The sequence below is a fragment of the Coturnix japonica genome, chromosome 1 (assembly GCF_054131305.1).
Source record: "Coturnix japonica strain WE chromosome 1, WE-NBRP24, whole genome shotgun sequence".
In the NCBI taxonomy this organism is placed as follows: Eukaryota; Metazoa; Chordata; class Aves; order Galliformes; family Phasianidae; genus Coturnix; species Coturnix japonica.
Window position 1 is genome coordinate 166,183,025 of NC_140663.1, and position 24,625 is coordinate 166,207,649.

The following is a 24,625-nucleotide window of genomic DNA, read 5'->3' on the forward strand; positions in this document are numbered from 1 at the left end:
TCTCATGCCAAGTTTTCCAAATTTTATATACCCATATCCTTCTGACCACTGCTTGTGTTATTCTATTGCTCCAGCTTTCCTATCTATTGACTTGGCAATTTAAGTTGCAATCATGTTTGTAAATTCACATTTGCCTGACATTTTCCATTTTAGTCCAATAAACCAGATCACTGAATTGCCTCCTAATGTCACTTCTCTAACTATAAATGCAATCTCAAACAGGAACATGACAAAATACCCGTAACTTCAGTGTATACATAATATTCACCAATAAATACCTGGAGGCATTTAATTACATCATTTGTTAACAGAATCTGAAACAAAAGCAAAGATCAAGTTTCTAAATCTCTATTCAGGTATTTTCGAAGCTTTTTACTATTTGAAGAACAAGTGTAAAGGACTTCAAATTCAGAACAGATCATGGAGATGTTTTCCATGCAAGGGGAATATTTTGCCTATTAAACTATAAGTTTGGTGACTGAAAAAAAGGACATAGCTAACTGAACTTCACTGACTTAAGAACATACTCAAGTGAAGAACGAGAGGGGAGAAAACACAGACATTAGCCATTTTGGCTGGTTACACAATTATGCAATCTTCAAGATAAACAGGAAGAAGAATATGATTTTCTATCTTTTCCAACACAATATTTAATTAAAGGAAAGCAGGAAAACATCTCCTTTTAAGTGACAGGGAATAACAGAGGTTTTCATTTTTCTATAATCCCCAGTTCTCCACTACTTATTAAGGATGTGACTATACACATTTGCACTCAGACTAGAGAATATGCTTATCGGTGGGATCTCATAGAAGCAGAATTATTTTCACACCTCACAAGTTTGTGACGATCCAGGTAGACACATCTCTTTTAAAATACCTTGAATTCAAAAGCAGAGGTCTTTGTTTCTCTATTAGAGTTAAGACTTATCAGATTTTTCTGATGCATCCTGTTCCTTACCTTCCAGGAATATGGAAAGCATTTAAATAAGGGGCTCTGCACCCACACACTGGAGGCTGTAAAGACCTCACAGGCAGACAAGGAACAAACAAGTCTTTGTTTCCAGAAGAGGGGGATTTAAGGGAAGAGGAGGAGGGGCAGACAAGTTTAAAAAAAAAAGCAGGGGGGGGGGGGGGAGGTGTCAACTTAAGACAGTAAAAAAGATCTCACAGTCCTATAATATGGCTTAGGATCTACATTCTGCTGAATGCAGTCAGTCGTAATAGCTACAATATGCTTCTGGGGACAGATTAGGAATTAGACATTTTCAAATGTTAACACAGAATATCCTAACTAAACTCAGCAGGCAAATGCTTGTACCATACTGCAGCAGATAATACTTGAAAGTTACTGAAAGGAGTTTAGGCCACTGTCTATACCCTTAATGTAAAAAAACAACAGAGAGAAATAATTACCAGGCATTGGTGCTAGAGAGAAAAGGCCAACACACTGGTAACAACTCCAACATAAAAGGCTAATTGTCTCCCAAGATCCCATGCCAATTTAAATCACGTCCCAGGGCACTGACAGTTTGTATTAACACAGTACCTTTCCTCCATGCAGAAATACATGCATGCAAAGGCTGCTGCAAAGCTCCCTTATGGTTAACAGACACTGCTGAATATTTGATGGCTTTCCATTTCTATTTATCATTCCACTCTTGAAACCTAAAACTAGTTTTTATCTCTAAATGTAAAGACATTCACATTTATTTAAGCAAACAATAAAAAACTCACAGTCTGGACAAACTGTAAAACTTACTGTCCTTAAGTCATGATCAGTATTTTTGCTGAGGAAGCTGGAGAAGAGCACTTCTCCCTTTCAAATTCACTTGGAAATTATACAGCTTTTCGGTGCACCACTTTTGGCTATAGCCAGGTTTTAGAAGGATGTGAGTTTGCACCACTGGAACAGAGGCAAAAATCCCCCATTCAAACTGAAAAGAACTGCGACAAAAAAAACCAAAACCCTACCATCAGAATTTGTAAGAACAATTCGTGGAAGTAATGAAAGCTGTCCTCTTTTCAGAGATACTTTGTAGAATCATAGAATGGCCTGGGTTGAAAAGGAGCACAATGATTATCTGGTTTCAACCCCCCGCTATGTGCAGGGTCACCAACCACCAGACCAGGCTGCCCAGAGCCACATCCAGCCTGGCCTTGAATGCCTCCAGGGATGGGGCATCCACAGCCTCCTTGGGCAACCCGTTCTAGTGCGTCACCACCCTCTAAGTGAAAAACTTCCTCCTAATATCTAACCTAAACCTTCTCTGTCTCAATTTAAAATCATCCCCCCTTGTCCTGTCATTATACATCCTTGTAAACAACCGTTCCCCCTCCTGTTTATACACTCCCTTCAAACACTGGAAGGCCACAATGAGGTCTCCCCAGAACCTGCGGTGGGCAGGGAACAGCCTGCACAGGGCAGCGGGCACGGCCCCAGTCCTGCATAAGTTCAAGGAGTGTTTGGACAAAGCTCTCACTCAGATACAGGGTTTGGATTTTGGGTGGTCCTGCATGGAGCCAGGAATTGGACTCGATGATGATCCTTGTGGGTTCCAATGCGGAACATTCTATGATTCCATGATTCTAAGAGGTATTCACATACTCCGGAGTTGGACTATTGGTTAAAATAAGACAAAAGCTGATTAAAACGTTATCTATTACAGGAGCAAGTCCAAGTTGTGGACTGATTATTCAGTTTATTATTTGTATTCAAATCGATACTTTTCAGTTTCTCCTCCTATCACTACAGTGCCACTGATAAAAAGTACAAATCACAGTTATTTGTTTCCTTTTGATAAAAAACTTAAAATCAAGTCTTTTTGTATCCTACAATGCAGCGGTGCACCAGCTTGGTTGACTTAGCACCACAAAGATCTCCAGGCTGACTCGGAACCCGCTAGGAACTAAATGGAATAAAATGCTGCTGTTCATGGATGGAGCTCTTTTCCCACAGCAGCCAACAGCAGTATTTATGACACGCTTTCGCTCAATTCCTATCAGTTTCAGAACTGAAATGTTCCACCCTCTAGCCCTACGAGCAAATCTAAACAAGACTCAGTAGTAACATAAATAGCTATAAGAAATTTCTGCTCAGTACCTACATATGTGATGTTTTCCATTCGTTAAAGAGAAATTAAAATTTCTTAAGAGGAAATTATTTTCCTAATATTTGAGCTTATTTTTAAATGTACATACAAAATGAAACTGACAGAACCATTAGTACCGTAGGAAAACTGCTTGGAACACACTGTGTAGGACACATTATGAAGAGATCTCAGCTAATACCATTTAAGTTGTATGCATGAAATCCTGAAGACAGCATGTAATGCAGGACTCTCAGCTGATCAAAGCTCATCTCTTTCAAGTGAAGATGTGGCAAGGCATATTTAATCAAAGATGCTCTGCATTTTAGACCAAAGTTTAGTCAGCAAAGAATACACGTGCAGGCATTAGTGGTGAACAGTTTCACTGCTCACTTACCAATTAATACTTGCTGGGTTAAGTAAAACAAAAGACAAGATTCTGTATAACTTCTTGCAAAACTCTGACTATTTTTTAAATGCAGATTTCCTTCAAATCATCTGTTCACTGTTAGAAGTGCACATACCCTGTGTAAAGTGTGTAAAACCATCTACACTTTTTTTTTTTTCCCCTAAATCTCCACCATTAAACTGTTTTCTCTAAAAAAGAAACTGAAATCGTGTTTCAACATGACTGAATTCAAAGAGGGAAAGAAGAAAGCTGACACTTCTTTGAATTTTAGATTATATATGATTAGATATAGAGTATATAATTATTGTGTTTATATGCACTTAGATCACAGATAATGAGTGATCTGTTCAAAGTGATACATCTTCCATTTCTAACACTGTGTGTTCATTAACAGAGAGATGCAAACAGCAGTGCTCAAGAGAATACAGTAGGAGAAAAGACCTTGTTAAGAGTACAGTTTTCTTTTACTCCCCTAGCTGTTCTAGTTACAACAGTGGAGGTTCACTTTATTTATACTCGTATAAAGATATCATTACCAACATATCTCTGTTCTCAAACATACTTGAATAATTCTGACAAAAAAAGCAAGTATAAACTTATGTAAACTTATTGCCCTGAGAAATCCTCAACGAAAGCGTTTTTGTTTTCAATTTTGTTGGTATGTGAGGTATTCTACATCAGACAGTTCACACAATATTTGAGAGTATATTTAATTATATCTTCAGTGAACTGTATTCATTGAAGATATCTAAATACATACATACTGCGTTTGAATAAAACAAGAATTCATTCTCTGATAAACAACTAACAACCAGTGATGATCATTACCGTTGTAGATGGGCAGTGTCTTCAAAACAAAGGGCTGCTTACCAGTGAAATTTCATCTCTCTTTGCAGATTCACATGAGGTTACTTTGACAGCAGATACTAATTCAATGAAAACTGATATTGCTCAGAACGTACACATTCCCAAAACAAGTAAGTCTTTCCCCATCCTAAGTGATGTCCTTAAATGGTTCTACTGGAAAACAGAAGTAGAAAAAAACAGCCCTTTCAGATGAGTAACATCCATTCTGTGTTAGTGACAGGGCACGTAAAGAGGATATGTCATTGAATTTGCTGATCAAAACCAACTGTGTTCATGTTCTGCTTTTGTACAATAATAAAGGTGGATCTCAAGCTCAAAATCTGACATGCCTCTGTAACTGGACAAAAGGCCTGGGCTTCTTTCTGACCAATGGCCACAAGAAGTACGGCAGCTGGAGTTGTTAGCCTTGGCAAGACAAACCAATAAGAAGAAACAGGTACTAAACAATGTGTTTAGACAAGTAAGGGGAAAGAAAATATCATTATGGAATACTTTCTTTTAATTTCTGTCAGTAGTTCTTTATAGCTCTTCTTTGTTTCAAAGATATAATGTTCTTACATTACAAAAGAAAGAAGCAGAAAATACCAGTGTGTATACTGCCCTGACCTTAATCATCATTACTATTCCTTTTCCTACTTGAGTAGTTTAATCAGCTACTAAATACAGAGCCCCTGTGGCACTTTCTGTAATGATGTTAAACACCATCTTGCTATCCCTTCCCCCTCAACCAAAACTCATACAGACCTCCATAAATCATTATCATGATCCTTAGCTGGGAGTGATAAAAAATGTTGAGGCAAGGATTTCAGTGTGAGGTCACATAATAACCCATTTGGCAGCTCTGACATATAAAAAAAAACAAAAGGAAAGAGCCCGGGATACCTAACAAGAATTTGATCACTAGCAACAGACCTCAAAACTGAAGAGCAGAATAAAGCAACAATAAAACTGAAGAAATATTGTGTTTTACCTTAACTCCTGGAGACAGGCTCGCCTAACTACCCTCATGGAGTGCTACGATTCAAATTAAGATTTGTGTTAACCCAAAAGAGACAGACAAATCAATTGCCAGTTTCCACTATTTTTCCATTTCAAGTTCACCGTCTCATTTTTCAAACTAGGTACCCTCCAAAGGCAAATTATTTTCACTTGTGCTTCAAAAAACAGTCCTACCATCTGCAAGCTGAAGTAACAGTTAAAACCACTTTAACAGGATTTGATACTAAAGCCAATTCTTGGAAACCTGTAGCAATAAAGTTGAATGATTCCAAACTTCCAAGTGGTTCTAGGAAATTTAATTTTATAGGAAAAGCAGATGTTCATCTACTTCACCAGCTCCAGCAACTCAGAATGCTTAGCTTCATACTGAGACATTCTTTAACTACCAAGAAAACATATCAGCATTATCTGGAAGGCCTAAGGAAAACATTAAGATCTTAGAAGAATGACCAATGACCAATCACGGAAGCTGGTAAAAGGCAAAGCTGCACAATATACAAGATTGGACTTGCCAGTTCTCTTAAAGAAACAACCTTAATAGTAGTAACATGAAGCCCCTTCCTAAGAGGCCTACAAAGACACTGAGAAAGGTTGGTCAGCATGTTTGTACCAGATGCTCCACTCATACAAAGAATGCTGCCAACACAGGCCTGAGGAAGCCCTTGCCCATCCCCCTTCCTTTGATCCCATTAATCTTTTTATGATTGCCTGCGCTGGGCATGAGAAGACCCTCCTTTAAAACCTAGGAAAGGACTAAATATGAGAATTTGTCAATTCTCCTACCTCAAAGTTATTCTGATGCCAAATGCGTACACCCGGAAGAGCAATATCTGAGCCACAAGACTTCAGAGTAGTTGAAGTGGTGTAGCTGAAGACTTCAAGCCCACTTTGATCCATGACTTGGGTCTGACAGATTTGATGTCCTCATCTCCAACTTGGAGCAGTCAGATTTTAGACCAGCTCACTCCATAGCAGGGTATTCTGATCAAAACTGGTCCATTAGTCTTAAAAGACTGCTTCAGGAATCATATCAGTGATATCCTTTTATTTCTGTTTTAAACACATGAATGCAATATCCAAATTTTCTTTACCAGTTAAGTCTGTAGGTGTGTCTGCCTAAAACAATTTCTTTAAGCTTGATCCTCCTTCCTCCCTCTTTTTTTAGCTACACTAATGGAAAAATGCCAGCACTGCTTTTAAAAGGAGTATATGCACACCTACTACAGAAAATAAGGATGAATACAAAGTTGCCATCTAATGAGGAACATACAGAGAAATAAGGATGGTCTCCCTGGACTTAGGAACGCAAATGGAAAACAGACAAAGACTCCTCAAACCCTCTGTTTCTGAATACTGAAACAGAAGAACACGTTTGCCCATATCACTCAGCAGCTTTGTTTTCAGTGGTTGTTCAGATGAGTGAAAGTAGCACTATCAAATGAAAATAATTGCCTCATTTTCAATTAATGAGAAGTATGATAATGAACAAAACCTTTCAGATGACGAAGACAAAGTCACCAAGGGTTCCTTCAGGAAGAATAAGTAGCAAAATAAAGCCCATACAGTAGCAAAATGTAGTAGCCCATACAGTAAAGCACATTGATAGAAAAATATGGTGGTGTAGGGATGAAGATTTCCAACCTACATTAAGCACTGAAAAGTAAACTCCTGAGTCACTCATGTTCTATTTGGGGTCACGGCATGTATTAAATGTTGAGGATCTCTGTGAGGGAAATAAACGCAAGGCTCAGTGAGGTAGCTCCATCAAACTGATTTTTCTTCTTTACTGGAGTAGCTTAGGAAGGTCACAAGTCTGAAAACATCAGGAATAAGATTTTCCATTTTGTTGGCTCCAATGACAAAAACATAAACCGCAATGCGATGTGTATGACTTAAGATTTCAAGGAAAACTCCTTCAAGCTCAACAGCAGCTACCAGCTTGTCTCTATTTGCCGTCACTCTAGATCAGAAGAGCTCACATGGTTGGTTTTTTTTTTTCTTTCCTGCCCCTTTCAGTTACACTTGAGCTCTTTGACTGAAAAGGTCTGGAACAGATTAAAAGTCCGACCACAAAATAAAGAGCTTTGGCATGTACTCAAGCCTGTCTGGGATACACATACACAGTGGGCCCAAAAAGGGAAGCTATGCAGCAAGAAACCCTTCTGCAGCCTTTTGGATATTTCTAACTTCTTTCAGTTTAACTGCACGGCACATTTAATGGAGTTTCAGTACGCACAAAACAGGTTGCTTTTACCCTTGTTTAGACTGCACCATCTGTAGGACAGGAATATAGTTCTGAGAAGCAAGATCCATCTCATTCATGACTTTTGTCAATTAAAGTCTTTTCCCCTCCTTCCTTTTTAATACCAGCTGGTATATCCGGCTCACCACTTGAAACTGCAACGTAATGCAAAGAAAAGCAAAATGCTTATCTTGCAAGACTACTTAAGTAAATATAATTGACCTGACCATTTTGAATGCAAAAGGCAACACCGATTTTCAAAATGACTGCTTCCTTTTCAGCCTTATTCACATATTATGTAATTGCGAAGTTGCAAGTTACCCACACGCTCCTCTTGCGACATGCAAACAGGTCTGCAGCTCTGACTGCATTTAAAGCCAAAATGGACACCTGCCAAAGTTGACAACCTTCAATATAAGCCCCACCTTTGGCTCAAGTTGCACAGTGGTTCAACCTGTCTACAAACTGGAAAGCAGTTTATAAACAAAGCGTGACAATCCAGTGTTTACTCTAAGAGCAAAGGGATGTCAAACGTGAGTGCTCAAGCCTACAAAACAAAAAGGCTGAAATTGCTAACAACCATTTCAGAAAAACAAAGACAAAAACAAAACAAAACAACCTAAAAACCAGAAAAAGTGACTGTTGAGTTCTGCAGCTCTGTGTTTATGTGGCATTCATGGAGTTAATGCCTCTCCCAAAAGGGGCCCACAGTTGTTGTTAGGTCAACCCCTGTAAAGCTTCAAAGGCTTTGTATCCCCTCAGCCTGACCTACTCAGTGATCTGCACACTGTTTTCATTTAGTTGCACTGAGTCCAAAACTAAAGCTTGAAAACCACAATGATCTTTTTTTTCCCCCCTCTTTTTTTTTTTTTTTTTAACCCTACTATTTCTTCCATGTCTCTGGAAAAACAGATGAAATCCAAAAGAGATTAAAATAGTCAGCTATTGGGGAAACAAATTACGGGGAAATTAATGCATTTAATAAAGCTCACACACAAGAGGTCATGACTTTAAACAAAAACTGAAGTTGTAACACCATCTTAAATACATCAGAACAGCTACTTGGACTAAGAAACCAGTTTAGAGTTTATATGCTGTTGGTATTTCTATTCATCTGTGCCAATATTTTATTGAAGTGCTTGCAGCTCTGCTTTTCATATAGATGAAAAAAACTGCAGAAAGTTGGTACCGGTTCTGCTTTGTTGAATACTCACAACCAAACCTCGCCATCCCTAATTTCAGTTACTGTTTCTATTTTCAGTAACAGTAGCTTAATTAATATTTGTTACCTCACAAAAAGAGGATTAAAGCAGAAACCACTCAGCAGAACACTTCCCTCTGCATGGTGTAAAACTAAGTATCATCACGATCATCACTGTGACAAGCTGGAATTATAAGCTGGTACATGTTTCATGTGTATTTAGGTAGAATAAATTATTATTTATCAGTGTCCTTGTTAGGGTAGAATAAAGGAGTGTTAGGGTAGCACAAAGGAAAGTATTTATTTAGGAATTAAAAAATATCTTCTGTTGCAAATATTTGCAGGTCTCAGGGAAGAATGAGACTGGCTGGAACTGTGTTCACCCACTAATAGGAACGTGTTTAGATTAATCATTTCTGAAGGCCACCAGTTTAGGATCTGTATGGATCATACGGCAAAATCCCAACATCTAACATTAAAACCTTTGGTGATATATTTCTACAGGATATATACTAATTCCTCTTCATATGTCCTTTTAAAATACGGATTTAAATAAGGTCCATGTTTCAAATTAGAATATGTACTATGTAAGATACTGTACTATATATATACTGCACTACAAAGAATTTTCAAATTATGAATGCAAAATAAAAGCTATGTGAACTGAAGCGAATCAAAAATTCTGAAGTGAGATGAACTTTTACCAAAGCGTGGGTCAAGCCTTGGGTCTAGCCAAGATGTTGTCTTGTTCTTATGGTTTATGTAGTAAATTTCTCCATCCTGGGTCATAGCTTGTTCCCATCCATCGGGGAGTGGGCCTGCAATATAGAAGGAAGGAGTTCATGGCGGACTCTTTGTTTTCTCCAGCTGAAATTGATCTACAAAAAATTCCAACATTTTACATATATAACAGTAAATGAAACAAAAGAGTTTCAGGTTTATGTCTACTATTTCTAGGATAAGGACAAAGAAGTGGCGGGTGGAAAAATCAAAGAACAAAAAGCACTTCTATCATCATTTTGATTTGGGATTTGGAGTTTTTTTTTGTAGTTTGCGTCTTTTCATATGATTCTGACACTTCCTTTTGCAGTACAAAACCAGCAATAAGTCAAGCCTGCCAGAATGAAACCAGCACCAGAAAAAAAAGAATAAGCACAGAGATATCCCACCTCTTGTGGGAAAGTTTATCTAGTGATTAAGGGCCAGCAGCAGCAGCAGCGAGACGACAACAACAATAGCAAGACTGAAGCGCTATTTCTCTGACATGTCACAAACAATTAAAAATAAATCCATAAATAAAAGTGAAGAACCTTAATTGCACTTCATACCATAAATTGTGCTGAAAGCATTAAAGGCTTAAGCGAGCAAGAACACAAACCTGAGGAACAGAAGACAAAAAAGCAACAAAAAAGGAAAGGTAAGCACATCAGAAGCAGACAAGAGACAAAGTGCCAGGACTAGGAATTCTGTCCCTCTATGAGCAGGAAGGCACATTCAGGGACACCTACACTTAGGAAATGGTAAGGGGAAATACACAGTGCTGTACTGAAGTCCAAAGCTCATGTCTGAATACAGATTTCTGAGGTGTTTCCCTTCTGTTACCAAAGCAGCTTTGGAGAAAACAATCTTTTGCTGATGTGCTGTTCAGACGCCACTCATTCCTGCCTCCATCTGACCATGCACCTCTATCTGTACTGTGCTTAGAATGAAAACTATTTGAAAATATCTAAATTAGATGCATGAAAATCTTGAACTTTTAAAAATCTAAATACAGTCTTAAGATGACACAGCAAAAAGATTCACAACCAATGTTAAGAATGTAACAGAAATTAGAACAAGATCTGTTCCAGGAAACCATCATATTTCAGTCTCTCTTCTCACTTTTCCTCAGTGTGATGTAACAACACACTACCAAAAGCCATCTGTCTGCCTGATTTAGACCAACAGACCATTCTGCTCAACATAATGTTTGTGTTTATTTATGTCTTACAATTTCACACACGAGATTCAAAGTGCATACATCCAAAACTTAAAATAAATGCCTGGAATATCTACTACATCCATGTTCAAATTACATTAGCTCTTTGCTTGCCACATTGCTCTGCACTCAAATTACTGCTGAAGATTTTCATTGCTTAAAGCCTTGGGGGGCAGGGACTAGATTTGTTTGGTTAATCTCAAAAGATGTTCCTGAAGGAATGTTTTAAAACAAAATAAATTAAAAGAGCAAAATCATCATTGCATTCCAGTAATACCCCAAGGCATAACAAGGACAAGAATTTCTTACTGTAGTCTTTGGCCCAAGAAATCCCCTGCATAATACATTTCTATCTCTAACTCTTCCATTTTGGCTCAGAACGCTATGCCTTTCTCTAGCACTCCACATTAAGAGCTACAGGCTGTCATTTGAAGAAAAACAGCGCCCTAGCCGTTGAATATCCCCTTCCTGCCCCTAATGCTCACAAGCTTTAAACACTGCATAGAGTAACAGTGGTACCTCAGCTTTTAGCAGAGGCCAGTAAGCAGAACAGCAAGAGTGACAGCTCTGGAAAATATTCATAAACCCTAACACATCCACAGTGTAACAGAACCCTGGTACTCAAGAAGCAGCCAACTGCCCCACCGGATGTGATTTTACAAAATGCACAGGCACAAAGTGACAGGCCACACATGATCTGAGTGCAGAACCTGATGGAAAAACCAACATTTTTGCTGACCACCAAGCCAAACATCCTTGCCATGTGGGCAGACCTTCTCACCACCATTCTCCCCACAGTCCCTCAAAGCTACACGCCCCTAGGAGATGAAACTCAGCACGAAAATCTCTTTTGAAATGTGAAGCCAGAAAAACAGCTGGCTCTAAGAAAAACACAACTACCCTTGGGGTGTGGGTCCTGCTGAACACTGAGTAAAGCGTATTCTGGTCCTGCATGTTTCCTTTGCAGCAAATAAGAACAGAATGCCTTTGAAGCAGGATGCCAGGAGCTGATCAGTCCACCTACCTGCTGGAAGAACACTGCTTATTAGATTCAATAATCTGATGAGTAGCAGCTTCCCAGAAACCAATGCAGGCAAGGTTCTCGTGCTGCTGTAGGTCTGCCTGCTCACCTGGCTGCCACAGCAGCTACGCTTCCTCCTTGCTAAGTTCCACCAACAGCAGCAAAAATAGAATGTTTTTCCTGGGAGATTTTTGGCATTAGGCGCTACGCTGCTTTATTCCCTAGCCAGTAAAATGCTCCTATTTTTCTGCTGTTGACCCCACATGTTGTAACAGTAGCTTGAAAACTGATTAGTACCAACTTCTGTAATTTGTATAGTTTTGTGAGCAGTTGTGACACCAAAGATTGTCAAGGCAAACTTAGCATCACAGGCAAGTAACAGAGGAAAATCAGAAAGCCATGATGAAGAGTAGCAGACATTCACACAGAGCATCTGGGAAAATTCCTGCATCTCCATGTTTTCTCAAAAGGCTCAACAGGAACAGAATTCCCAGCATTGCTCCAGTCCATATTAGACAACAACAACCATGCTGGGTGTAACCAGAAGTCTTTTTAGCACAGGTACCTGGACTGAGTGGATAGACATCTAATGCTGTTCAGTGAATGAAAGCTGTTTGGCTGTGTCAGACTCTACAATTTCAATAGAACACTAAATGCACACATAGATCCAAAAAGTATAGTGGCTATAACTCGCTTGGCCTCCAGGTATCTCAGGTGAGTTCCTGAGGCAGAGTCATAGAATGGCTTCAATTGGAAGGGACTCCAAGGATCATCAAGTACCAACCCCACTGCCACAGGCAGGGCCACCAACCTCCAGATCTGGTACTAGACCAGCTTGCCCAGGGCCTCATCCAACCTAGTCTTGAAGATTTTACCTACTTATTAGATGTCAAAGGGTCTCTCTTGCAAGTATTTCTCCAGTCTTTTGTTAAACCTTCATAAACATTTGGCACTCTATACGGGTACAGGCTGGCTCTTCAGCTTAGAGAAGAGAAGGCTCTGAGGGGACATCAGGGTTGGGGGGGAAGGGGAGGGGCAAGTGGAAATGGCTTTAAAATGGAAGAGAGTAGATTTGGACTAGATATTAGGAATAAGTTCTTTACTGTGAGGGTGGCAAGACACTGGAACAGGTTGCCCAGAGAGGTTATGGATCTTCCCTCCCTGGAAGCACTCAAGACAAGGCTTGATGGGGCTGTGGCCAACCTGGTCTAGTAGGAGAAGTCCCTGCCTATATCAGGGAAGTTGGAACAAGATGACCTTAAAGGTCCCTTCCAACCCAAACCATTCTATGAAATCCTTGTGGCACGGTATCCTTCCTGTTCTGTTTGATGCCTCCTTGGTCAACTGAATATAGCCACAAACTTGCATTCAGTTCTATTGCGCTATTTGCAAAGGGAGAGACAAGCCTTCAACTCACCATTTACTGGTGTATTTTAAAAGACGTGGTTATCCATAAATTAGATTCCAACTTCCAAATGTAAGCCATCCTTAGAAAACCACTGATAAGGCATTCCTCTTTAACTAAATATTTATATATTGCTGTAACTTAACATAAATAGATGTAATTTTAAAAGTCTTTGTGCATGTCTCGGTTCAGCTCTTGTCTCCGTTTTTGATTCCACTTTCTCACTATACCATCATTGCCATAGAAATGCAAAGCTCACTGCTGGCAGATAAAAGCCAACAGAAAGTATAACTAAAGCAAAAACATAATATAAATTCAACCTTTGTTGATATCCCAAATAAATCTCAAAAGTCCTTACAGTCTCTGATGTGCAGGTGTCAAAAAATGTAAATAAAACTGCATTTTAATCAGAAGATTAATGCATATTAAACAGCATCTCTAACTACTAAAAACAATTCACAGATGATAAAAAAACTGAAACACCAACAGCAAGAATCACCATATACAAACACTGGCCCTTAAGAACCTTCTTAATCTTCCTCTGTGAAATCATGGCACCACTGCTATTATTAACCTTCTTAAAATGATATCAAAAAGTCTAGAATTTACCAGGAGTCCAACTTTATTCTGTCAACTCAGTACAGCTTACAAAAAGCTACTATTAAAACTGGTAAGGAAGACATGAAACATTCATGTCATGCAGACACTTTGAGACTTGAATTTCACAACACACCATATGCAGTGCTGAATATACACAAAGCAGAATCTGTAGTAGGACTGGTTACGCAGAATGGAAGCCCACAAATGAAAGGAGCAAGAATCTATAAGAAGAGCCAGTAAGCAGCACTGTTAAGCATGACTCAGAAGATAAAAGTAACCGAAGAAGGGAAGTGCATACATGCACTTTCTTTTATTCAATTGATATCAACTATAATTATAAGAAACAAGCATTGTTTGTTCTCAGATGCATAACTTCAGTTGGAACCGTACATATTTTCTTAGCATTAAATAAAAATAAACTAAGACAGAACAAATATCACTTTTCCTGCAGAATCTTTAAGGTAAAACGGTTAAAAAAAAAAAAAAACTAAAAAAAAAAACCAAACAACAACAACACAACAACACTAGAAAGAGAACCTTCTAAACCTATTTCTATATACACCACACTGTTAGAAGAAACAAGCTTATCTTATTTCCATTATTACTACCAAAATGCAACCATATTTAGCAGAAGATTAAACAACAAATACCACCTAAAAATCACTAGGCTTCTGCATACACACACGTCACAAAACATTTTAGTAGATGACACAGTTTAGTTGAACAAGCCAGGTTCAGTAGAACTGAGACAAAAACACACCAGAGAACCTAAAACAAGAACATCCTCCTGTTCACACACTGATGCCTTTCTGGTAGAGGACGTTCGCTTACTAGCACACATCAAACAGTCCATCCACAAAGTGGAACAAACCCTAAAAATCTCCGCCTTATGCTGACATGCTGACCTACACCCTCCCTATGCCAGTTAAGATTTCGAGCACTCTGCTGACCCGCCTTCATCCTTACCACAGATCTGTTTTCACTCCTTCTTCCCCTGAGCTCCACTTATCCTACTCACCCAGAAAACACAACAGGGTTACCTTCAGTATGCACACAACATTTCTCCATATTCTGTTCTATCCCTCCCTCTTCAGTTTGTTTTCCTGTTCTTAATTTTAGCTAATATAACCTTCCAGTGACTCTTACGGCAATTCCTAGACCCCCTCACTTCAGATTTCACCACAGCAACTTTACTTGCAGGCTGCTACAACATTATGCAATGAAACACGCTAAAGCTTGGTCTGTAGCTTCTGATGAAGGGCTGCAATTATTAAGCACCATACAAGGATTCACAGAAAGAAAAACATTCTCATGTGGACGTATTTTTCTGTAAGTCAGTGACCTCCAGCTGCCCCAGTACTTGCACTTGCTTTTCCCAATCTCTCTCATGAAAGGCTCTCTCAGCACCAGGGCACATTTCACTGCCAGCAGTGCTTCTGAACAGGAAGGTTCTGACTTGAAGGTCTCAACCTTATTTCCCACGTCTGGAGGCCTAACTGCCAAATGAGAACATTAAGCAGCCTTAAGTCCATAAGATGCTGTCAGATTTAAATTCCACTGAGCTGAGTGGGTAGTTACTTGATTTTTCCATTTTTTCCTCATCCTTTGTGAGACCATCAAGCAAACACAAACCACCATAAACTCAGTAGTATGAAGTGACAAAACCAAGTATAAGCAGCTGTAGTAGAAACAAATATACAGTTAAAGACTGTACATGAAGATTTACCAAATAAGGTATCAGAAATGGAATCATACAATAAATACAAGTTCAATATTATTTAATTCAGAACACTTGTTAAACACAATCAAGTTAAGCATTAGTGGGTGCCCCTCCAAGAGCCAATTCCAAGTAACATTACCTCAGCTTAACAAAGCAAGTACCCATGGAATCACATTGCTAGCGTAATGATATACAGAAGTTTCACTTGCTCACACACTTGCATCAATCAATTACGTTTAATGTCTTGATTTTCTTTTTAGTATAGCGCTTCATTACTGACTACTAAACTTATTTTTCAAAGATTCTCCCCCCTTAAAACAAACAATTTTGTTTACTTTTTTATGCTAAGGATCTTCATTTTTTTTAAAATAAGTATACACAGCACATCCTACCTCACTATCACACTGTTTTTCTGTTAATACTATATATAATACAATGGAAGGTTTGAGGAGTCATCTTAAAACACAGAATTTATGCCAGTAATAGACTAGCATATTTAAATAGACTAGTATCTAGTTTATGTATAAATAAGATGAACAAAAGGCAAGACAGGCCAGGGGAGTTGTTTCCTTCCTCCTATTCTCTATCCTTGTGAAGCGTCCCTACAGAAACATATCATTCTCTTCTACTACAGGTTTCTTGGCATATATTTACAGAAAAGAACACTAATCAGAGATTGCGTTTTCACATTAGACACTGAGAGCTTAATTGTTCCGAATTGTGACTTTCTGACCCTGAACAGAACTCTTTCATTTGTTCCAGGATAATCCAACCTCCTGGCCCAGGCAGCAAAAAGTTTGATCAGCTTCCATCTAACACTCAGTCATGAACAGCACAGTTCGGTCATGCCTGTTAATCTTTTGGTATTGTCTACTGTGTATGAATTGCAGCATGAAACAAAGCTTTCTAAACGGACAACAAAAAGCAGCGCCAGAGGATAACTTTTGTGAAATACAAGAAAAGCAGACATACACATGACAAAATCAGACTGGAAAAAAAATGAACAAAATGTCAACCTCAGTGACAAGACAGGGACAAAGCATAGAGAAAAGTGCAGCAGTAAAAATAGCATGGGACCAAGTTTATCTGCTTGCTCTCTGCACCACCAGGACACCAAAGCTATGTAAACGTGTAGCAGGTTTTACAGTAAGAACAAGCATAATTTACTACTGTCTAGTAACAAACTCCCTCAGATTAGCTGAAAAACTATTCTATGTTCCAAGATAATATGTCTGATTTCCTCAGCTGAAAGAATAATAATCACAGTACATTGTTTTGGAAGTGATTGGAAAAAGAAGAAAAAAATGTCTCTACTTCTAAACAAGACTTTCCAAGTGTTCGCTTTATTTGTTAAGTGAAGATGTCCATAACCAATGTGGGAATTATAAATGAATGACAACACACTTAGCACAGTAAGTGAGCAAGAGAAGGCAAAACAAAACAAAAGAAACATTGCAGAAGCTCCAGCTTTATAGCAAAATGGCAATAATTTAATGAAAATCCTTTTAATCAGTTTAACAGCATTTTCAGTCAGAAGAAACAGAGGCAGGAATTGTGTTTCTTCAAATGTTTGAGCCATCCATTTGAAAGAAAAAAACACAGACCCAAAACTTACAGCATGCTTTTTGCTGACAAACCTCAAACGTTCTCTTACCTCAAGTATCAGTTCCTTGCTTCATGCATCAGTCTTTACAAATTTAAAGTTAAAAAATAAACAGACAACTGTGAGATTTCAACACCTCCCCCCCCCCCCCCCCCCCCCCCCCCCAACATCTTCCTGATGAAAATAGCAGTATCTTCATTTGCATGACCTTCTCCACAAAAACAGTTTTTGCTTACCTGATGCTGAGTTCATTAAGTTCTGTTGCACGGGAGGACTGGTGGGAGCTGTAACGTTCATCTGGGAAAGCATGGCCTTCCTGGGATCTTGCCATGTTGTTGTTTGATCAATATGACTACGGAAACAAAGCAAGAGTTAGGACAGTCATGCGTTCACAATAATGACCTGCTAGCACAGAAAGTTTAACAACGAAAGGTTAAGCCTGCCAACAAGAGCCACATTCAAAACCAAACAAGAACTTTTTGGATTCTGTCCAAGCATTACCATACCTCATATTCTCAAAGCCTTTACTCCAGTCACCATCATTTTCCCATCAAAGATCTGTAGTGATTAGAGCTACAGCAATGGCAAGATACAGCTCCTTATGAGTATTGGAATCTAGACTGTTGTACCATAACATATCCATGAATTAAACATTCTCTTCCTTTTCTTGCTGATCAGTTACTTGTCAGTTTTAAATGCAACCTGAGTGTCTTTCAAACCCAGCCAGTTATGCCTGGAATCTCAAGCACAGTCAAGTAGTTTGGCATGACAAGTTCACGCTCAGTGTGCCTAGGGAGCTGTAATGAACAGGCTGGTGAGTAATCATCAGTCTTCCCCAACTTTCAGTGCATAGCCCACATTCTCAGGTTATCTGATGGAGTACTGCCCCCATCCCCGAGAATGGGACATCTGTGGTAACTTAAGTAACCAGTTGCAGTAGAGAAGTAATAAAGACAAAACCAACTGATGTTCAGCTGCCTTTCTACTTCATATTAAAAGACGAGGACAGTTGGATTGTCAAGTAACTCAATGAGCCCTCTCTAGATGATAATGGCAAAACTTTGGGAGTTCTGATTTATCTGTTTAAAAAGAAAAAACAAAACCCTGGAAAATACCTTCCCTGTAATTCACAAAACTATTTAAGTCAATGAAAACACAAATATAATGAATGATTACTTCATCTTCTGAGTATGTGATTAGCATGCTTTGCTAATCTAAAGAATAACAAATGCATGCTATTCACGAACAAGCATCATAGTATCTTGATGCCATTAATTAAGATTGCTCTGAAAAGTTCACACAGACAAAAATAAAACCACTAATACACAGTAAACTTTGACGGTATCAATTCAAACTCGTACTATAATAGTTTGATTAACAATTAGAATCCAACGTATCACTAACTTGGTACCACTCTTTCCTTATACTAAGTATTCTTAAAGTTACTTCTTTCTAAATTGCACAGAATGCCCATTTTCAATTTCTTCAATGAAAGTACTACACTTAAAGTTGCTCTGCGGATGGCACTGTGATCCAAGTTCAGGCCTCAGTACTCCAGCTCACACTCCTGATTTGTACCAATGTTCTGCATCATTTTGTACTTATGTTCGTGCATCACTATTTGTACAGAACCATCAATTAGGCCGTGCATTTTCCATCTTTATGTTGGAATTTAAACAGTAATTGTGCAGAAACTCTTCCCAGCTCACAGCTGATACAGCTTTCAGGTATATTCAGGTTTAGGAGATGGCGTTGTAATTAGACATGCTAATTCATATTTGGTCACCTCAACACCTACACTGATGTGGACACCAACACCTGGCCTTGTCACCTTGCTCTCCACTAATGAGAATGGAACATATGAGAGCACTGTTAAGATGTAATTCATTTGAGAAATTTAAGGAGGTGAATCACACCTATTTTCTGCATTGCAAAGGAAGCATAAGGTAACTGGGTTAAATACACAGACATTAGAGGTGGTGAATCCCGAACTTTGTGTGTTTGCATGACCACAGCATCCCAGAGCTCAAGTCATATGTTAAGGCCTCATCATACAAAACAGAACATTATCTTCTCCCTGCTCTAAGCAATTAGCTACTGTGACTAGAAACTACTAAGGAACCCTTTAACTCCAAATAATAAAAATGCACTCCATCAATTTAGCAAGAGGAGTTTTTAACATGTTCTTTGATACTCAAAAATACTGCTTTTTTGTTTGTTTTTAAACACCAAATACTAAGTTGTGTGAGTATTAGGCATTTTCACTTGATTGAAATGAAGAAAGTACAATTCCGAAGGATCATAAAATGGCTCATAGTCACCCAACTACCTCCAAGCAATTATTTATCACACTGCAACAGAAGTCTCCTGAATAGAAACTAGAAGGTGTCGCAAAGTTACTTGGACTAAGAAGTTTTATCTTAAGCTTTTTCTTTTTTCCTTTCATTCTACCTTCTTTAAAAATGCATAAAATTTCAGCCCAAAAGAGTTATAGACATATTCCAAGAGGGACACAAAATAGGAAGGAAGGCTCTTCCTACAAGAATGTAACAGTAAACAAAGCCTTACTTTGCCTGTGGCCAGTACTGGTTGTATACACGAAGCCACCCTGTTACAATAGGTTCAAACAAAATGGTGTCACTATCACATTAGTTTCCACGGCACACATTCAGTACAGGTACTACTAGGCATACTGTGCCTTTGCTTCCATATGTTTTCCAACATTAAGCATGAAGAAGCAGGCCACATGCAGCAAGGCTTCCTTATTCTCTTTTTACCTTATTTATTTACAGAACAAGGAAAAACATAGTAGAGACTGCCATATATATACACCAGATCTTAATATTAAAAAGTAGCTTTCATTTCTCTGAGAGTCAATTCTACAAGACAGTGGAAGCAGGGAAAGATAATACAGACATAAATACACCACACAGGTAATGCTTTACAGGTGGCATGTTTAAGTTACAGTACCAGCACATCCCACCTCTCCTTTCTACTTCAAATTTGTTCTATTTGCTCAGCTCGGTTCTGGGAACAGCGGAAACTGGGAAACCACCACATGATTACACAGTTTTTTATTTCCATTTGACTCCTATAAAAATATTTGTAATGCTACACACTTATAAAACAAATACCTATGGTACATATTTTATAGTCTTTGTTTCTATACACTCTTTAAGTATGGAGTATAAAAAAGAGGGAAAAAACATGCTGTATTACAAAACCATTTTTACAGCTGCCTACAGGAACACATGGAAGCAGCAGTCACCAGCTTCTTCAAACATAACTGAGTAAGGGATAGACAAAGGAAGAAGCAATTTAAAAGTACTGCCAATTAGAGCACAGGGACAGCATTATCAGCTCCTTAATTATACAAGGCAAAGTAATGCTCAGATGGCGTTGGTATGTGGTCGGCTAGTTCAGACAGCAGCAGCTTCCAGCTTTGGCCCAGCTGAATATCCCTCAAGAACAGTCAGCCAACAGCACTCCAACCAGTACTGTTCTTAGAAAAGAACCACAAAAGAAAGGCCTCAAAGTAATCAAGTCGATTATATTAAAATCACAGCAACCCCTAGGCTGGCTCACTAAGGCAGTGTTGTCCCATCCCACTCAGTTTTCTGCTTCCTGACCTACATATGCGTTTCCCTACCATCTTCATTCATAAAACCATCTCTTCAGCTGCCTCCAAACCATAGTCCTCTCCCACATACCCCACCTCTCTACACCATAACCTGAGTTTCTGAATGCTATTTGGTGAAAAATACCTCTAACACATCACAGCATATCAGTTCTTCTCCACAAGTTCCGAATCGTGCTGACCAACTGAAGGAATACAAAGCAGACAGATGCTCACTTACATGGGTCAAATATTTAAGTAAATCTAAGCCTACAGTAAGGAATATATGCCCATATTTTGGTGCAGCACATGCACCATGGTGACTTTCTGTAACCAAGTAAAGAAGCAGAACATTCTCTGCAGGTAAAGATCTTTCCCTCTGTTTTGAATAGCAGCACAGAAAAGGCCTAAAAGAACTCTGATACCACCGCTATGTTATCTCTTCCTGCACCAAACAGATTTTTTCCATGGCAGCTTCACTGCATGCCCACTGCCCCCATCCTTACATTTAGTACCATCACCTTTTTGTACCATTTTGTTAAAGTATCACTGTCAACTGCAAAAAACACTTTATATATTAGACATATCAAATCCAGTGAAATCCATGACCCAGCCATTAAGCAGCACCATCAAAATTAATCCTATTCATGAAGTAAAATCACAGCTCTGAATTATGTGCAAAAATAGACCAGGTAAAACATCTCAGAATTAAAACCAATCTCTAGTATAATCAAGGAATGCAAGGCATTTTACTTCATTGAATAAAGTCAAAAATTCAGTATCTTGATACCTATCTCTAATTGTTCATTGATGTTTTGGTGAAGCAAATCCTTGTCAAGTCCTGTCGCAAGAGCTGATCAAATCAACTTACAGTATACCATAAACCTACAGTTAACAGCCCTTAGAATAGCAAAGCCGAAACACCCAGAACATGCTCAATATTTGTTAGCAAATTTCATAGAATCATAGAATCACCAAGGTGGGAAAAGACCTAAAAAATCATTCAGTCCAACCGTTCACCTATTACCAGTAGCTCCCACTAAACCATGTCCCTCAGCACAACATCCATTTATGTCAGTCCTGGTGTAAAGAAGAGCAAATCATCTATGAAACGCTCTCAGCCTTCACCTAGAAGCACTTCTGAAGTGCTACAGCTTACAAGGAAGACAAATCCGCTACCACCACCTCCTACTAATTTCCAAAGCCGTACAAATTATTTACTTCTTGACATAAACAGCTTTTAATAAAATGTTCTCATTTCATGAATGCAAAGAACATTTCTGCAGTCACTAAGAACTGGAATTTCTAAAAGACTGAAATCCTTTTGTGGCATTAGACACCATCACATGCTGGAAGATTTGACAGATTCAATTTCTAACCAGATTTTGAAGTTTTGTGTTTTTTTTATTTGCTTTTAAATTGTATAGGAAAAGAAATAGATCCTAAAACAAAACATATATATGCTACTTCTCATTGAAAACCATCTTCAGGTGTTAACACATTGATAAAATAAAACCATTCCTAAAAATGGAGAACTGATCTGCTTTGCTCTGGGTGTGACGCACCTTCCCATTTGTTCTCCAGTCACTTCACTAATAAGACATATTGAGAGCCACATCAGAAATGAACTAACACAAAAAGAATGCTCAAAAATTTACTTCAATCCTTCATTTAAAGGCTTCGTTCATCAGGAACTACACATCTATTCCAATCCAAGAATTACAGATAACCATACAGTTAGTCATTAACTATAAATACTACTTAAGAATTTTGATATTCTGTATTATTGCAATTAAAGCCCCTGCTGCTCAACATACACTTCTCAAGGTATGTTGAGAACTCTGTTCATTTAACACAATTCTCAGTCATAACAAAGCCATGATTCTTCTCCTACTCTTTTTTTTGCCCTTATTAGCATGTCTGCTATCATTCACAGGGATACTTCAGGGAGACCTGTCCTTTCACAAGAAAGGTTGCTCACAGGAAGGATATTCAGAAAGGCAAGCTGTTGTTCAATATAAAAACATCACTATTGTTTCTATTGCCATATGCTTCAAAACGCAGACAGCCTTACATTCTGTGCCTGCATGAGAAAATTATTTCCAGTCTCTAGTAAAGTTATAATGACTAGTTTGGACTTCAGTGCTCAGAGTTTTGGGATGATTTTAAGAGTTGACTGGAAATCTTGTTTTTATTAAAAACAAAATAAAAACCCAGGCACACAGCACTGAGCACACTGCGACAGCCCCACCAAAACTCTGAGCTCGGCATTGTCTTTTTATATTATATCAGGAGTGAATTGGGAAGTCTGAGTGACTTCAGCAAGTGCACACACAAAACTAAACCTAATTATTTTCTAAAGCTGGTGTGAAATTGCTGTTTGTCATCAATTCCCAAACGTGAACTGCTCCACCAACAAGAATGTCACCTATCAACTCTAATTTATGTTATTCTTTGATATTTTTTCCTTTGTCTCCTTAACAAAGTGGTTTCCTCAATCTACATAATGCAGAATCATCTGGAACATTTTCCCTTTCTTTCCCCTCACTTAAGAACTTCAAAAATTAGATGAACCAGAGTGAGGTACTCCTTGTAAATGGCATCAATGAGTTATTTTATAGTTATTTTATAATCAAAACAGTAGCAGAGTGACTGCAGAGTTGTGGAAGTGACAGTATTTACTAATTCAAGAACAGAGCTGAATGTAAATTCCTAAAAGAGAAGTTGGACCTAAGTTAGGTTTAGAAATGGGATAACAGAAAAAGTTTAAACAGCCTCAGTATGAAAAGCTTTTATCAGCACTCTCTAAATCGGGAATGTAGGATGCAGAGCTTTCTGGGTTATGACTAATACAGTGCTCCTAGGATACTATTAAGCAGAATTAAATGGATTCAGCTTTGCCTCAAGGTAGAAGTTGTGACATTCTTTGTGCACCCTCTTTCCTACCCCACAAGTAGTACTTCAAGAAATTGAAAGATTAAAACATGAAATAGCCTTCAGCTCCACCGGTCAATTTCCCAGGGATTGCTGACTTAAAAGTGAAGTATGGTTCGTCGCAAATGGTTTAACAAAGCCACAGATTTATACCTTACCTAGAATTAAAACACTGAGATGACAAATTTCAGTTCCAAGCAGCAACAGTGAAGAAAAAAGCCTCAAGGATAAATGAGACAGCTTTGTTGTTAGCAATTATCTCCATCTCCTGTTCAGTACTCCACAAACAGTGTCCTAAATTTGAACCAGTTAGACAAGAAGATGCACTTAAAGTGGCCTAAGGTTTTTTTAAGAACTTTCCAATTGTCTGCTTGAATAAATAATTAAACAAACAAATGGAAAAACTCTTGTTCACAGCAGTGAACATCTGATCTGCAGACTTGATATCTCACCTATTGCTTTGGGAAGCACTATTTCTAGTTATCCCCTCCCTTTGATTTGCAAGGTTTCCCTGGGTGCCAGGACTACTATAAATTAATATGGAGCACACAGTAAAATTCATAGCATCTTAATATGACCTCCTCCCAAAACCGGCAGAATGAAACTAAGATTCATTACACAGCTTGTCTCAATAACAGCACTGCCTCCAACCACGGCCTAACTGCTTCAAAGAAACAGAAACTCAATTTCAGACTATTGTTGTAATACATAATTTGGGAACACTCTGAATTTTCCTTGTCAGATCCACATATGTTAACTAAACAAAGCTTGCATTGCACTACTCTATTCAGGCTACTGGCGATGTCCTCACTCAGCCACAGCACAGGCACATGATGACAGAGCACACTTGGTTCCATGATGATACAGACAGCTCTATCCTTCTTTCAGCTTGCAAAAGCACATACTAAAATGCAGGCAATCATTAAGTATGCAATGGTGTTGTG

At 38.5% G+C, this 24,625-nt stretch overlaps 1 protein-coding gene across 7 annotated transcripts in view; it reads right to left on the reverse strand.

Annotated features, from left to right (window-relative positions):
* YAP1 (Yes1 associated transcriptional regulator) overlaps positions 1-24,625 on the reverse strand; it is an 81,878-nt gene that overhangs the window by 21,125 nt on the left and 36,128 nt on the right. For 4 of the 7 annotated variants that reach the window (XM_015852261.3, XM_015852259.3, XM_015852260.3 and 1 more), the window contains exons 3-4: positions 17,368-17,483; positions 9,509-9,622 (exon numbers count right to left, since the gene is read on the reverse strand). In XM_015852261.3, coding sequence (XP_015707747.1) covers positions 9,509-9,622; positions 17,368-17,483 — 230 coding nt within the window. The remainder of the gene's footprint in view (positions 1-9,508; positions 9,623-17,367; positions 17,484-24,625) is intronic. The other 3 variants (XM_085508706.1, XM_085508698.1, XM_085556236.1) reach the window with 1 other exon arrangement.